At 51.9% G+C, this 14,725-nt stretch overlaps 1 protein-coding gene across 1 annotated transcript in view; it reads right to left on the bottom strand.

The window, feature by feature from the left end:
• Positions 1-988: 988 nt before the first annotated feature.
• GOLM1 (golgi membrane protein 1) overlaps positions 989-14,725 on the bottom strand; it is a 53,646-nt gene continuing 39,909 nt past the window's right edge. Inside the window, exons 7-10 of the mRNA XM_008257408.5 lie at positions 6,845-6,989; positions 5,832-6,014; positions 4,901-5,014; positions 989-2,467 (exon numbers count right to left, since the gene is read on the bottom strand). Coding sequence (XP_008255630.1) covers positions 2,394-2,467; positions 4,901-5,014; positions 5,832-6,014; positions 6,845-6,989 — 516 coding nt within the window. The 3' untranslated portion in view covers positions 989-2,393. The remainder of the gene's footprint in view (positions 2,468-4,900; positions 5,015-5,831; positions 6,015-6,844; positions 6,990-14,725) is intronic.

Here is a 14,725-nt window from a genome sequence, read left to right as displayed (position 1 = left end):
CCATCTTCCACAGTGCCTCCCCCTGAAACCAAGAATGCACTCGAGGATCCTGTGAAGTTCATGGGCAGCTGCTCTCTGAATCCCAGCTTCTCCTTGGGATTCAAGCATGAGCCACCCCTAGGAAAGTACAGTGCTTTGTTTTGATCAGATGTGTCACCTGCTGGCCTCTAGAATGGCTTTTGAGTGAGCCCTTCTCAAAAATCCAGCGCAAGGAGCGTTACAGCCAGATTGGGCTTAAAGGAAAAGCAGGCAGCTGTGGTCTCTCTTAAATGCCCCTCGGCTGTGAGTGTGGATGAGGTAGCGGTCTTTCTGAATTATCTCATTGGGATAAGACATCCTCTGTCACCCTGTCACTTAAGCACTGCTCTGAGACTCACAGAAACTAGCGGACTCCGCCAAGGACTTACCAAGCACCCATTGTGGCGCTGTCCAGGAGCGTGAGCAGGGTAAGGTCTCCTCCACTCAGCATTAAACAAGTTTATTTGTCCCCAGAGGGTTAGTGCGATTGTTCACAGGAAACACTGATTATCTGAGATAGTGTATAGTTTTAAAGATGAGACTGTTTCAAGTTATTTAACTTCGGCAGAGGTGTGTGTGGTGGTGGGATTTTTTCTGAAGTACATGGGAAAATATTTGCTGAGTGATCATTCAGTGCATACTTGAGCAGAATTTATCAATGAATTTTAAAGGACAGTCATTTTACACTTTAAAATTACTGCTCTCTGAACTGTGAAATAGCACACAAAATACTTAAATACACATTTCTCCTACTTCTTAAGACTGAATACTAAGCTAACAGTGTCCCCCCAACCATCATTTGTAATAATTCTTTAAGCCAAACACACAGTGGGAGTAGACCAATCCCTGGACCTTCAATGACACTGGGTTTGTAATTCTCTCCTGCCATTTCGGGTTGTACATAACCAGTTATCAGAAATTACAACAAAACAACCAGGCTAGTTTAGGTATGTAATGACAGCATATTGACTTAATTACCAATAATGGTTTATTTCCCAAATTCCATCACACAAGTCTTAAGTATTGCAATGATTAGATTACTCATGGAATCAAATCCATGGCTGCTGGAGGAAGCTCCATGGTCCTATGTGCAGGGAAAAATATAAAATCAATAAACCCATTACTCATGTCCACACACAATTTTCAGATGGTACAGAAAAGTAAAATAGTTTAGTACCGATTAGTTAATAAGGAATAGCTGTTGATTTCATTTTGAATGACCCCAAAGACCCAGACTGGCAGAGAAGGGCCATGAGTCCTCTCCACTGTTCCCCAGCCCCTCTGCGTGGTCAGAGGAAACCAGCAGCAGCGCAGGCCTTTGGGGCTGTAGACGACGATGTGATTCCTGGCACCCCACCTCCTTCCACGAGACCTCACCCTTAACCCGAGGATGAAGGACACAGCTGGAAGGAGTGAAAGCTGGTTTAAAAGCTAGACACTGGATGTGCACTGATTGAACCGAGAATTCACAGGGACACTAGGGGAGGCTGGGAAGGCCCTGGAGAAGATGCTGCGAGGCCAGCTCCTCCCTGCTGCAGAATCCTGACTCGAGGAAGGGACACCACAGAGAACAGCCGAGCTGGAGATGGAACGTGAGTGCAAACCCGTCCTGCGGCTCTGCCGTCGCACAGTGGTGACAGCCTAGTGGCCCTCCATAGCCAAACCTAATGCCATAACTACTGTGATTTACTTTTAAATGTTTTGTGAGCATAAACTGTCACAAGCTATTCATTAATCCTGCCTTTCTAAACATTTCCAGTTTGTGACACCGTATATATGCTGTGACATCAGTGATGCTCCCTTTAACTCCAGTATAAAGGAGGTGCGGCAGGCGGCAGCTGGGCCGTGGCCCGTTTTGCCCATTCTTGGTAACCGGACTTACTAGATGAGGCTGGCTTTGCCCACACAGGTCAAACTAGCATCCACAAGTGTTCAGATTACCAGGCACTAGCATTATGTTCATTAAGAATGACAAGGGCTACTGCAAAAGTAGTCTGAGGACCCTGGCCCAGATCAGCTTTGTGGGGGCCTTGTTGGAACCCATGGCCAAGGCTGCTTGTGCTTCCAGTCGGTGCTCTGGGAGTGAGTGCACACGGGCGTCGGCTGGGCTGCCGCTTGTACACACAGTTATGTCCCAGAACACACTGCGGAGAACTCGTGTTCTACTTTTGGTGTTGCTCTTCTTACAAAAAGCCTACTAGCAAAAAGTTTTCACAGACTTCTACCTCCTATTATGGACACTTCCCAAGTACCCCCACAAAACTGTCTAGAAGGCAGTGGCTGCTTCCTGTGACGCACACAGGGGTCAGCCTTCGTGCACACTGTACTTAGCACAGTTCTGGAGCGAGCTCTGCGGGGTCCCGTTCCAGCTCCACTCAGAGAGTACGGTTCTGCTTTTCCTGCTGCTCCCGTGAGTTCATGCCGTCTCTTTTCTGATCTTCAGCGTGAACTAAAAAGAAAACAAACCCGTAGTAATATTCTACTGTTAAGTATTCTGAGGACAGCCCAGGTGGGTCCCTTGTATACGTTTCTAGATACCGTGTCAGGAGGAGGACCATATCTTCCATGGCACCACTAACATGGAACTGCTAATCATATGCATGGCCCACGGTGCGCAGAGAAACAAAGCTAAATCTGAGGCTGCTCCACGACCTGTGAAAAGCACTCACATGTCTGTGGCCGCGTGAGCGCCCCTAACAGTGCTGGCTTCCAGCATGCGGCTGCACGCTGCCTTGACACCCGGGGGACGCAAAGAGAACACAAGTAAACCTCACACCAGTGCCAGGCAGGACTTACACGGAGGTTCAGTAAGTGTTATCCACTCATCAGATGAGCGGCATCTTTTTAAAGTGCTCTATGGAGGACCGCCTCTTGCAGCATCTGGGCAGCAGGCGGGGCCATCTGTGCGTTGCCGTAATTCCAAGCGGATGCTGGTGGCACTGCTCCCACTGACAACTGTTTTCTAAAGGAGCTGGCAGAGCCCCTCACTTGGCGTAAAACGCTTCCTGAGATCAAATCCTTAGGACGAGGAGGCAGAGCCAGGTGCAAGGCCACAGGCTGCACTGCAAGCCCAGCACTTAGTACGACAGGACGGCGACTGTTCAGGAAGGGACCGGTGCTAGGGTGCAACAGGTGAATGCAGCCCATGAGACACCGCCATCCCACACGGGAGCACCAGTTTGAGCCGGCTGCTCCACTTCCAGTGCAGCTCCCTGTTAATGCGCCTGGGAAGTTAGCGGAAGATGGCTGTGGTGCATGGGCCCCTGCACCCACGTGGCAGACAAGGTTGGGGCATCTGGCTTTGGCCTGGCCCAGCTCAGCCATTTGAGGAATGAGGCAGCAGGTGATGATTCCTTTAATTACCTGATTCATCCATGAAAAATAATTTTAAAAGGTTGGACTTCTAGAAACTCCATGCAATTCTGCCAGTTGAAACTACTGATATCCTGGATAAACACAGAAGGTTACTTTCTGGTTTTGGTTTTGAGAGGGAGAGATCTTGCATCCAAATGCCTACAACAGCCAGGGCTGGGCCAAGTAAAAGCCAGGAGCTAAGACCTCCATCCTGGTCTCCCTGGTGGGTGGCAGGGGCCCAGCACTGGTGTCAGACGGCCAGCGTGTGCATCCGTGGGAAGCTGGAGTAGGAGCAGAGGTGCTGAACCCGACAGATCCACACAAAGGACTTTGTCCCGAGCAGCTGGGCCGCTGCACTCCAAGAAAGGTCAAGGCAGACAGAGCCAGACACCACAGCAGCGTGTGATCCTGTGTGCAGGATGATTCTGGGAAGAGACCAGCAGTGGCGTAGTTCCTGAATCTCAAAACCCCTACAGGACCCCCACATGTAAAGCAGTAAAAGGCAGACCTCGGGCCACAGCTGTTAGAAGCATCTGGAGACCACCACCAGAGGATGCGGGGGACACCGACCCCCAGCTCCCATGGGGCCAAGGCCCCAGACACAGATCTGCAGGGGCTTCCCGGGCCCCACCCCATAGAGGAAAACTGCAGAAGGGGTGGTGGCAACCACAGGAGAGGTGCCAGAAAAGCCAAACCAGAGGTTCGGACAGAAGTGAAGTGCCCCCAGCCAGACGATGGACAGTCAGACTTCAAAAAGGGTAATAAACGCGGCTCCCTGCAGCCCCGCGGATACGTCTAAATCCCTATGTCTGCACGCCCAGTTCCAAGGTGGGCGCCTTCAGAGGCCAACGGGGAAATCACCCAGTGCCACGGGGCCTGGTTAGAGGACAGAGAACTGAGCTCCTGCCCCCTGACAGGAACAGCAGGCACTGCAGGCCTAGTTATGAAAATACTCCAGTTAGCACAGCAAACAAATGATCGGGTGCAGGTGCTGCGCCTCACCTGCTGGGGACAGCACACAAAGGAGCAGACATCATGTGGCTCCCGACGGGGACCACCACCCCCCATCTGACCCCGGGATCTCGAGGCGGCCACCAGCGTGCGCAAAACAAGGGCTCAAGAGCACACCGAGCCACAGCCGGGAGAGAGAGACGCCACGGCCCCTTCCAGACCGAGAGCAAGGGCAGCAGGGCCGGCCCCGCCTCCACATCCGAGTCTCCGCTGACGTTCAGCTTCCTGCACCCGCGTGGGAGGCCTGGAAGAAGCTCCTGGCTCCGGCCCTGGCCAGCTCTGGCTGTCGCACACATTTGGGGAGTGAACCAGCGGATGGCAGCTCGCCCTAACGTTCTTCCCCTTGAAATAAACACAACTTTTAAAAATACAATCCAAAACCCAAAGCACCATAGTGCCCGGTGCAGGGTCCACGGCGAGGCGGAGGGAGCAGGTGCTGCCCTCCCGGCGCCCCCGAGGACCGGGAATCGGCTCCACGCCACCCCTCTCCCAAGGCTTCCCCGGGGACCGCTCTTACCGCCGCCCGGGCCCTGGTCGCCACCAGCCAGGGCTGCCTGCTTGTCCGTCTCCGACTCCGCTTCATTCTCCTCCGCACCGTAGTCGTCCCCTCCCGCCTTTGGCTGGCCTCGCCCTGCAGGGAGGGACGCAGAAGGCAGCAGGTGCGTCACCGCTTCCCCGGGCCTCGGGAACAGCAGGGCGAGCAGCAGGGGTGCCCAGACCCCAGATCTGCGCGCCATCCGCCCCAAGACAAGAGCTGAGACCCCAGCTCTGCAAGGAGCCCGCCACCGGGGCTGCGGGCAGCTCACTGCTCTGTTGGCTTCCGTGAACCTCCACTCCACCCTCCCCGACCACAAGAGCATGTGTCTGCAGGCCCGCGCCGAGGGGTCGCGTGCCCCTTTTACACAGGCTCCTGGGCCCGCAGCTCGCTTCTTCAAATGAGGTCATCACGGCTGTACCGGGCAGCAGGTGCATCTCCCCCAGGCCCCTAGCAGCGATGCTCTCTCTGGTGGGGAAGGGGGCACTACCAAAATGCGAATCGGTCACATGCGTGCACAGCTAGAGCTGGACGCGTGGGAACCGGGCGTGTCTGCCCATGCGCAGCTGTCACCTCGGCGGCAACAGGCCGCGAGGGAACCGGGCCGTGTCTGCCCATGCGCAGCTCCCCCGACGTCCGTCCTCGCCCCGCTCGGGCCCTGGCTGGCTTCCCACAACCCTTTAACACACTGGTGCTCTCACATTCCCACACTATGCTTTCTCCCAACACCCCAACCAAGCCGGAAAGGTGCGACTCCCGAGTGCCTTCACTCAGCCGGGCCTGCCCCGACTTCCCGCCATTTTTCCTCCATTAACACCTGCCAAGCCCCCTGCCCGGCCTCGGCCTGCCTGCCTCCCGACAACAAACAACGAGCACGCAAGCAAGGCAGAGCCGTCCCGGGGCCCTGGCACACCTGCGTCGGCGGCGTCCGGCTCCTTGTCCTGCCCCTCGTCCTGCCCGCCGTCGACGACGACGAGCTGGTCCCGCTCCACAGGGTCCTCGGGCGCCCGCGGGGTCGGGCCCGGCTCCGGCCGCCGCCCCCGGCTGCCCCTCGGTGGCTCCTCCTTGCTGGCCGCCTGGGCGGCATTGCTGTCCTCTGCGCACAGGACACACGCCGCTGTCACAGGCCACGCAGATCCCCGGGCGGGGCCGGGGGACGCACGCGCCGCCGTCTGTGGTCTCGGTCACGCGGGGCCGTCACTGGTGCCCACTGGACCCCGTGCTGCCCCCACCGAAGTCCTGACCTCGGGGACAGCCTGGACCTCGCCACAGCCACCAGGGAGCAGGCTGTGTGGACAAGGGGTGCTCTGCTTTCAGTCCCAGCTCCTCAGCTTCCTGCTAACGCGCCTGGCCCAAGTGCGTGGGGTCTGTGCCGCCCACGCGGGAGACCGGGATGCGGGCTCCTGGCTCCTGGCCCAGCCCTGTCTGTCACGGTCATCAGGGGAGTGAACCATTGAGTTTACTTTGGAGCAAGAAAATCATTCACATGAAAAACACGTATTTTGAAAGAGGCTCTGCACAACTTTTTTTTTACAAAAAATGTACCATAATAAACTGACACTTTTAATTCCATTTTTTCAAGAATTTTTTTCTCCCTAGATGGCCACAATGGTCGGGGCTAGGCCAGGCCAAAAGCTGGGAACTCCATCGGGTCTCCCACGTGGGTGCAGGCGCCCAAGGATTGGGCCATCCTCCACTGCTTTCCCAGGCCACAGCAGAGAGCCGGATCAGAAGTGGAGCAGCAAGGACTCAAGAGGCACTCATGGGACGCAGGCGTTGCGGGTGGCAGATCAACCTGTGCCACAGTGCTGGCCCGGGCCGGAACTGTTTCAAGTCCCCACTGGCATCGGCACAGCCTGCAGCAGGTGGGGCTATGGGTTGGGGGGTGGGGTGTGGGCAGAGGTCTCAGAACACAGCCCCACTCACCTTTCCCGCCTGGGCTCTTCAAGTCTGAAGCCCCCTGCAGGCTGGGGGCCGAGGGCTGGGGTGCCGCTCCTTTCCCCCGCTGCACCTCTGCCGCCGGCGGGCCAGCTTCCTGTGGCCGGGGCTGAGGCTGGCTCAGGGCTTGCAGCTGAAACGGGAGCAGAGAACAGGGCTCCGTGACCAGGAACCTCCCCAGGGGCCCACACGGAGCAATGTGCGGGCACTTCCTCTCCGCAGATATGTGAGAGGCAGCACCACCTCGCGCCCCGACCCCAGGACACAGGCGGAGTGCACGTCACTCCCAGGGAGCACCCACAGTGGCAGCAGACAGCCCAGGAGAAAGAGAACATGAATTCAGGCCCCATCGATCCGATGACACACCCACCCCTTGGAACACTCAGCACAGGGCCAGCCAAGTCTCCGTCCTCTCGGGAACACCCGGGATACTCAGCAGGTCTCTCCTGGGGCCTGAAGCCACACAAAGCCGCATTGGGATGGCATTTCCAATCAGTAAAGAAAGACGCTCGCGAGACTCACTCACGAGCCTGCAGAAATCTCAATCAGGTCAAAAGAGAGCTCACCAGGCAAACCAGAAGATAAAACCAAAATACAGCGCGCCCAACTTACAGGAGGCAGAGAAACTGACAGCCACGGACACCTACGGCAAGAGGGAAGACTGGGGGCCAGCATCGCGGCACGGCAGGTAACGCCACCACCTGTGGCACCGGGATCCCATGTGGGCATCAGTTCCACTCCCGGCTGCTCCACTTCTGATCCAGCTCCCTGCTGTGGCCTTGGAAAGCAACAGAGGTTGGCCCAAGTCCTTGGACCCCTGCACCCGCATGGGAGACCCGGAAGAAGCCCAGCTACAGCTGTTGAGGCCATTTGAGGAGTGAACCAGTGAATGGAAGTGCGCTCTCTCTCTGCTTTGCCTTAGTCTCTATAATTCTTTCAAATAAATAAATAAATCTTAAAAAAAAGAAACAAGACCTAATTATATGCTCTCTATAAGAAATCCACTTTAACTAGAAAGACACAGTAAAAGTAAACAGGTGGAAAGATTTAACACTTGTAAAAAGCAGGAGTAGCCATAGCAAGTGCAGACAGAAGAGGCTCAACTGGAAGAAATTTATCAGGGATGAAGAGGGAGTTATACAATGAAGGTGTCAGTTTCCCATAAGACATACCGTTCATTTATTAGAAAGGCAGAGACTGAGAGAGATGGAGGGACACAGGCAACTCCCATTCACTGGCTCACCCCGCAAGGAGCTGCAACAGCCAAGGTAGGATCGTACTGAAGCCAGGAGCCTGGAACTCCATCCGAGTGTCTCACGTGGGTGCAGGGGCCCACACACTTTGGGGAATCATCTGCTGCTCTCCCAGGCACATGAGCAGGGAGCTGGACTGGAAGTAGAGCTGCCAGGACTCCACTATGGCACAACAATATGGGACACAGGCATTGCAGGCGGTGCCACGATGTTAGCCCCAAGACTGGAACAATTTCATCCCATGTGAGCACCGGTTCCAGTCCTGGCTGCCCTACTTCCTTCCGATCCAGCTCCCTGCTGTTGTACCCTGGAAAGCAGGAGAAGATGGCCCACGTGCCTGGGCCCCTACTACTCACATGCAACACCAGGCAGAGGTCCAGGCTCCGGGCTTTGGCCTGGCCCAGCTCCAGCTGTTGAGGTATTTGGAGAGTGAACTGGCGGATGGAAAATCTGTCTGTACCCCCCTTTCTGTAACTCTGCTTTTCAAATAAATAATAAATCAATCTTCAAAAAAAATTTTAATGCAAATGCACCTAGCAACAGAGCGTCAAATCACACGAGGCAAAAACGGATAGACCTGCATGGAGAAACAGACGCAGCCACTGCCACAGCCAGGGACTTCCATGCGCCCCTACAATGGACAGAAAACCAACACCGTCCACCAGCAGGAAGACACTGGCTATCTAACAGAGTCCTCTGTCCAACAACAGAAGCAGCCACATTCTTCTCAAGCTCACACCAGACGGTCCCAAGGACAGACCACAGTCTGTGCAGGGAATCTCACCTTAGCCAATGGTAAAGAACAGAAACCCCCCTTGTCTACCCTCGTACCACAAGGACATGAAGCTAGAAATCAATCAGGAGGTAGCTGGATAATCCCGAAGTATGTGGAGATTAACATACTGCTACACAACCCACAGCTCAAAGCAAAAGTTTCATGAGAAACTATTTTGGCCTAGGCACGGGCATTTGGTTAGGTACAGCTGAGCGTGAAGATGCCCACCTCCCTGTCAGAGCACCTGGGTTAGATACCCAGCTCTGACTCCAGCTTCCTAATGCACGCCCCAGAGGCAGCAGTGGGGGTCCCTACCACCCACCGACATCAGAGACCTGGACTGAGTTTCTGGCCTTGGCCCAGCACCACTGCAGGCTTTTCGGAATAAACCAGCAGATGGGGGTGGGGGGGCACTCTTTCTCTCAAATCAATGAATACATTAAAAACAGTCGTGAAATTAGGAAGAGCGCACCAGGCCCAGGGGAGTTCACTGGTGAATTGTATCACACACTCAAAGTATACCAATCTGTTATCGAGGATACATGCAAAGGGAGTATTTCCTAGGTCATTATATGAAGCCAGCACTACCCTAATACCAAAACCAGACAAGGACATTCCAAGAAAACCACAGACCACTATCCTTCTCGAACACAGATGCAAAAAAATCTCAACGAAGCATTATCTAGTGGATAAAATGTTCTGTATACCATGACCAAGGGGGACCTACCCAGGTATGCAAGGTCTGTTCAACATCTGAAAATCAATTAATGTAATCTATCACATCAACAGGTAAAGAAAAAATCATCTGATCATAACAACTGATCTAGAAGAAGTCAAAAACCCACTCATGATAAAACCCGCGGTAAACGAGAAGCAGAGGGGTACCTCCTCGACTCACATTGAGAATATCTACCCAAAAAAGCTACAGCTAATATCACATGGACATTTTTTAAATGTTCATTTATTTTCACCTACTTGAAAGGGAGAGCAACAGTGAGAGGGAGAGACGGAGCTGGGCCAAGCGAAAGCCAGGAGCCCAGAAGTCCATCCAAGTCTCCCGCATGGGTGGCAGGGACCCAAGCACTTGGGCCATCTGTTGCCTTCCAGAAGCGTGAGCAGGCAGCTGGGTCAGAAGCAGAGGAGCTGGGTCGGAACTGGCCCTCTGATGTGGAATGCCAGCATCCCATGCGGTGGCTTTGACACCTGCTCCATGTGAGTATTTAACAGCAGGCATCTGACGGTGTTTCACTAAGACAGGTAATAAGGCAAGGATGTCCCCTCCCACCACTCCTTTTCAACAAGGCACTGAAAATCCAGCTAATGCAATAAATAAAATTTTAAATTTTAATAAAGTTTTAAAAATTTTTAAAAAACAGGCATACAGACTGGGAAGGAAGAAATAAAATTCCCCCCCCCACACACCCCAGAATATAACTATGTAAAAAACCTGAAATAATTGAGAAATTAAAAAAAAACCTCTTGAAACAAGTACATGATTATAGCAAAACTGTAGGACAAGATTCATTTACAAGTCAGTAACTCTCCTATATACCAACACTGAATGAGTGGAATCTGCAGTTAAAAACATAGTACCACTTACAACCGCACTCTCTAAAAATGAAACGTTAAGTACAAATCTAACAAAATTTGTACAAGATCAATACACTACAAATCTCTGGCAGAAGGATCAAAGAGCTAAATAGAGATAGTCCACGTTCACAGACATAAGACTCAATATTGCCAAGACATGTTTCCCATGTTGATGGACAGATTTGATCAAATTCCCAGCATGTTATAAATGGATACAGACAAACTCATTCTAGAATTCACATGGAGAGTCAAGAGACCCAGCAGAGCCAACACAATACTGAAGAGTTAAATCAGAGAGCGGCCTGAGACTGCCCGCCTTCCAGACTTAGCATCCAAACCACAGTAACCGCGATGCTATGGTGATGGTGCGAGACAGAGAGGCCAGGAGAACAGAACAGACGACGACAACAGATCTCACACATATCACCAACTACTCTTGGACAGAGGAGCTGAGGCAATGCAACAGAGCAAAGACGAGTGCTGGGGCATAGCCTGACAGCAACCCCCAAAACAATGAAGCCCATCCCCCTCATGCCCATCACCAAGAGAAACACAAACTGGACCGCAGACTATACGTAACAGGCAAAAACTGAAAATCCCAAATGGCACCAAAACAGAAAGCCTGGATGATCTCAGTAGACAAAACCCAAGAGTATACACCACAAAATAATTGACAACCTAGAGTTCATTAAACCAAAACACACACACACACACACTCTACAAGACACTGTCAAAAGAATAAGAAAATATACAAGAAAATATTGCCAAGAAACACATCCAATAAAGAACTGTTAATCAATATATACAGGTAATTCTTAAATCTCATCAACATGCAAACAATCCAACTTAAAAATGGGCTAAAGAACTAAACAGACACTTCAGCAAAGAAAATACTCAGCGTAGAAACACATGGAAAGAGGTTCCACATCTTATGTTACCAGGAAAATACAAATTAAAACAACTCAAAACGCCACGACCCAGCTACAGGAGTGGCCCGAATCTAGGACCCCAACGACACCAGGTGCTGGGCAAGGCTCTGGAGCAAAGGGACTCTCATTCACTGCTGCTGGCAGTGTGAAGCGGCACAGCCCATGTGGAAGGCAGGTTAGCAGTTCTTACAGAAGGAAGTATTTCCGTAGGAATGGAAAACACATGTACACAAAAACCTTCATGAAGGTATTTATAGTAGCAGCTTTCAGAATTGCTACAACTTGGGGCCGGCGCCGCGGCTCACTAGGCATTAATCCTCCGCCTTGCCTTGGGTCGCCGGCACACCGGGTTCTAGTCCCGGTTGGGGCGCCGGATTCTGTCCCGGTTGCCCCTCTTCCAGGCCAGCTCTCTGCTGTGGCCAGGGAGTGCAGTGGAGGATGGCCCAAGTGCTTGGGCCCTGCACCCCATGGGAGACCAGGAGAAGCACCTGGCTCCTGCCATCGGATCAGTGCGGTGCACCGTCCACAGCACGCCGGCCGCGGCGGCCATTGGAGGGTGAACCAACGGCAAAGGAAGACCTTTCTCTCTGTCTCTCTCTCTCACTGTTCACTCTGCCTGCAAAAAAAAAAAAAAAAAAAAAAAAAAAAAAAAAAAGAATTGCTACAACTTGGAAGCAACCATAATGTCTTTCAGTGGATGAATGAACCATGGTGGGGCCGGTGTTGGGATGCAACAGGTAAAGCCACCTGCAATGTGAGAATCCCATATGGGTACCAGTTCAAGTCCCAGCTGCTCCACTTCCGATTCAGCAGACGATGACCCAAGCCTTTGGGCCCCTGCACCCCGCGTGGGAGACCTGGAAGAAGCTCCTGGCTCCTGGCTTTGGCATGGCTCAACCCCAGTCATTGTAGCCATTTGGGAAGTGAACCAGCATATGGAAGATAACTCTCTCTCCCTCTTTCAAATAAATAAATCTTCTTTAAATATAGAGGTATGAAGGAATACTATGAGTGAGTGCATGGCAACAAGATGGTAATTTAGAGGAAATGGACAAGTTCCTAGAAAGACCCAAACTACCAAAACAAACTCAGAAAGAAACAGAGAAATCAAAGACTGAGTTCATGATTTAAAAACTTCCCACAAAGCAAAGCCCAGGCCTAGATGGCTTTATCAGTGAATTCTACCAAACATTTAAATCTCTAATCTTCACAACCATTTCCAAAAAACACAACAGGAAGGAATATTCCCAATTTATTATATATTCTGTAAGATCACTACTGGCCTCCTAACAAAACCAGACAAACAAATGAAAAACCACAGATCAATCTCTCATGAATGCAGATACCAAAATCCTCAACGAAATCCAGAAAAAATAGAAAGGATAATATAACCAGGCATGACCCAGTAAGATTCATGCAGGAACGCAAGGCTGGTATAATATCCAAAAATCCATAAAGTGATAACACACCATATGAATAGTACAAAGGACAAGAAACACATTATTATCTCAACAGATGGAGGAAGGAACCTGACAAAATCAAACACTTCTTGATGAAAAAAAAACTCAAAGAATTTAGAATAGAAGGGAGGGGGCTGGTGCTGTGGGTTTGTGTGGCTTCACGTCCCGGCTGCTCCACTTCCAATCCAGCTCCCTGACAATGGCCTGGGAAAAGCAGCAGAAGATGACCCAAGTGCTTGGGCCTCTGCACCCATGTGGGAGACCCGGATGAAGCTGCTTACTCCTGGGTTTGGCCTGGCTCAGCCCTGGCCAATGTGGCCATTTGTAGAGTGAACCAGCGAATGGAAGATTGATCACTCTCTGTCTCTCTCTGTCTCTCCCTCTCTCTGTGACGTTCAAATAAGTAAATAAATCTTAAAAAAAAAAAAAAACAAAACAAAAAAAAAAAAAAAAAAAAAACAGGCCGGTGCCGTGGCTCAATAGGCTAATCTCCGCCTGTGGCACCGGCACACCGGGTTCTAGTCCCGGTCGGGGCGCCAGATTCTGTCCCTGTTGCCCCTCTTCCAGGCCAGCTCTCTGCTGTGGCCCAGGAAGGCAGTGGAGGATGGCCCAGGTCCTTGGGCCCTGCACCGCATGGGAGACCAGGAGAAGCACCTGGCTCCTGCCTTCGGATCAGCGCGGTGCGCCGGCCGCAGCAGCCATTGGGGGGTGAACCAACAGCAAAAAGGAAGACCTTTCTCTCTGTTTCTCTCTCTCACTCTCCACTCTGCCTGTCAAAAAAAAAAAAAAAAAAAAAAAAAAAGATTCATTAAAAAAAAACAACAACAAAAAACACCAGATTAACAGAATAGATTTGAGAAAGAGTCCAGAAACACAGTTCAGTAATTTTTACAAAGATACAAGACAGTTCAGCGGGGCAGAATAGTCTTTTTCTCAACAAATGGTGTTGAGACAACTTCATACTTGTAAGGAAAAGAGTGAAGATGGAGCCCTACCTCACACCATACACAAAATTAGCTTACAACACATTATGAGCCTAAATGTAGGAGCCACTAACTGTGTAACTGGAAGAAAACCTAGGAGTAAATCTTTATGATCTTGGTCAGGCACAGCATTTCCAGACAGGATGCCAAGAGAAAGCAACAAAAAATAGGTCAAACAGATGGTCAAAATTTAAAACTTCTGTGCTTCCACTAAACACTATCAAGAAAGAGGAGGGGGCCAGTGCTGCAGCTCAATAGGCTAATCCTCTACCTGCGGCGCCGGCACACCAGGTTCTAGTTCTGGTCGGGGCGCCGGATTCTGTCCCGGTTGCCCCTCTTCCAGGCCAGCTCTCTGCTGTGGCCAGGGAGTGCAGTGGAGGATGGCCCAAGTGCCTGGGCCCTGCACCCACATGGGAGACCAGGAGAAGCACCTGGCTCCTGGCTTCGGATCGGCGTGGTACACCAGCCACAGTGCGCCGCCAGAGCGGCCACTGGAGGGTGAACCAACGGAAAAAAGGAAGACCTTTCTCTCTGTCTCTCTCTCACTGTCCACTCTGTCAAAAAAAAAAAAAAAAAGAAGAAGAAGAAGAAGAAGAAGAGGGGCTGGCGCTGTGGCACAGCAGGTAAAGCCACCGCCTGTAGTGCTGGCATCCTGTATGGGCGCTGGGTTGAGTCCCAGGTGCTCTACTTCCAATCCAGCTCTGATGTGGCCTGGGAAAGCAGTAGAAGATGGGCCAAGTGCATGTGAGACCCAGAAGAAGCTCCTGGATCCTGGCTTCGGATCAGCACAGCTCCGGCCATTGTGGTCATTTGGGGAGTGAACCAGCAGACGGAAGACCTCTCTCTCTCTCTCTCTGCCTCTCCTTCTCTGTGTAACTC

Source organism: Oryctolagus cuniculus, chromosome 1 (assembly GCF_051225735.1).
Source record: "Oryctolagus cuniculus isolate XC-2025 breed Fujian yellow rabbit chromosome 1, ASM5122573v1, whole genome shotgun sequence".
Taxonomy (NCBI): domain Eukaryota; kingdom Metazoa; phylum Chordata; class Mammalia; order Lagomorpha; family Leporidae; genus Oryctolagus; species Oryctolagus cuniculus.
Note: the sequence above shows the minus strand (reverse complement) of the source record. Positions and strands in the feature narration are given on the sequence as shown.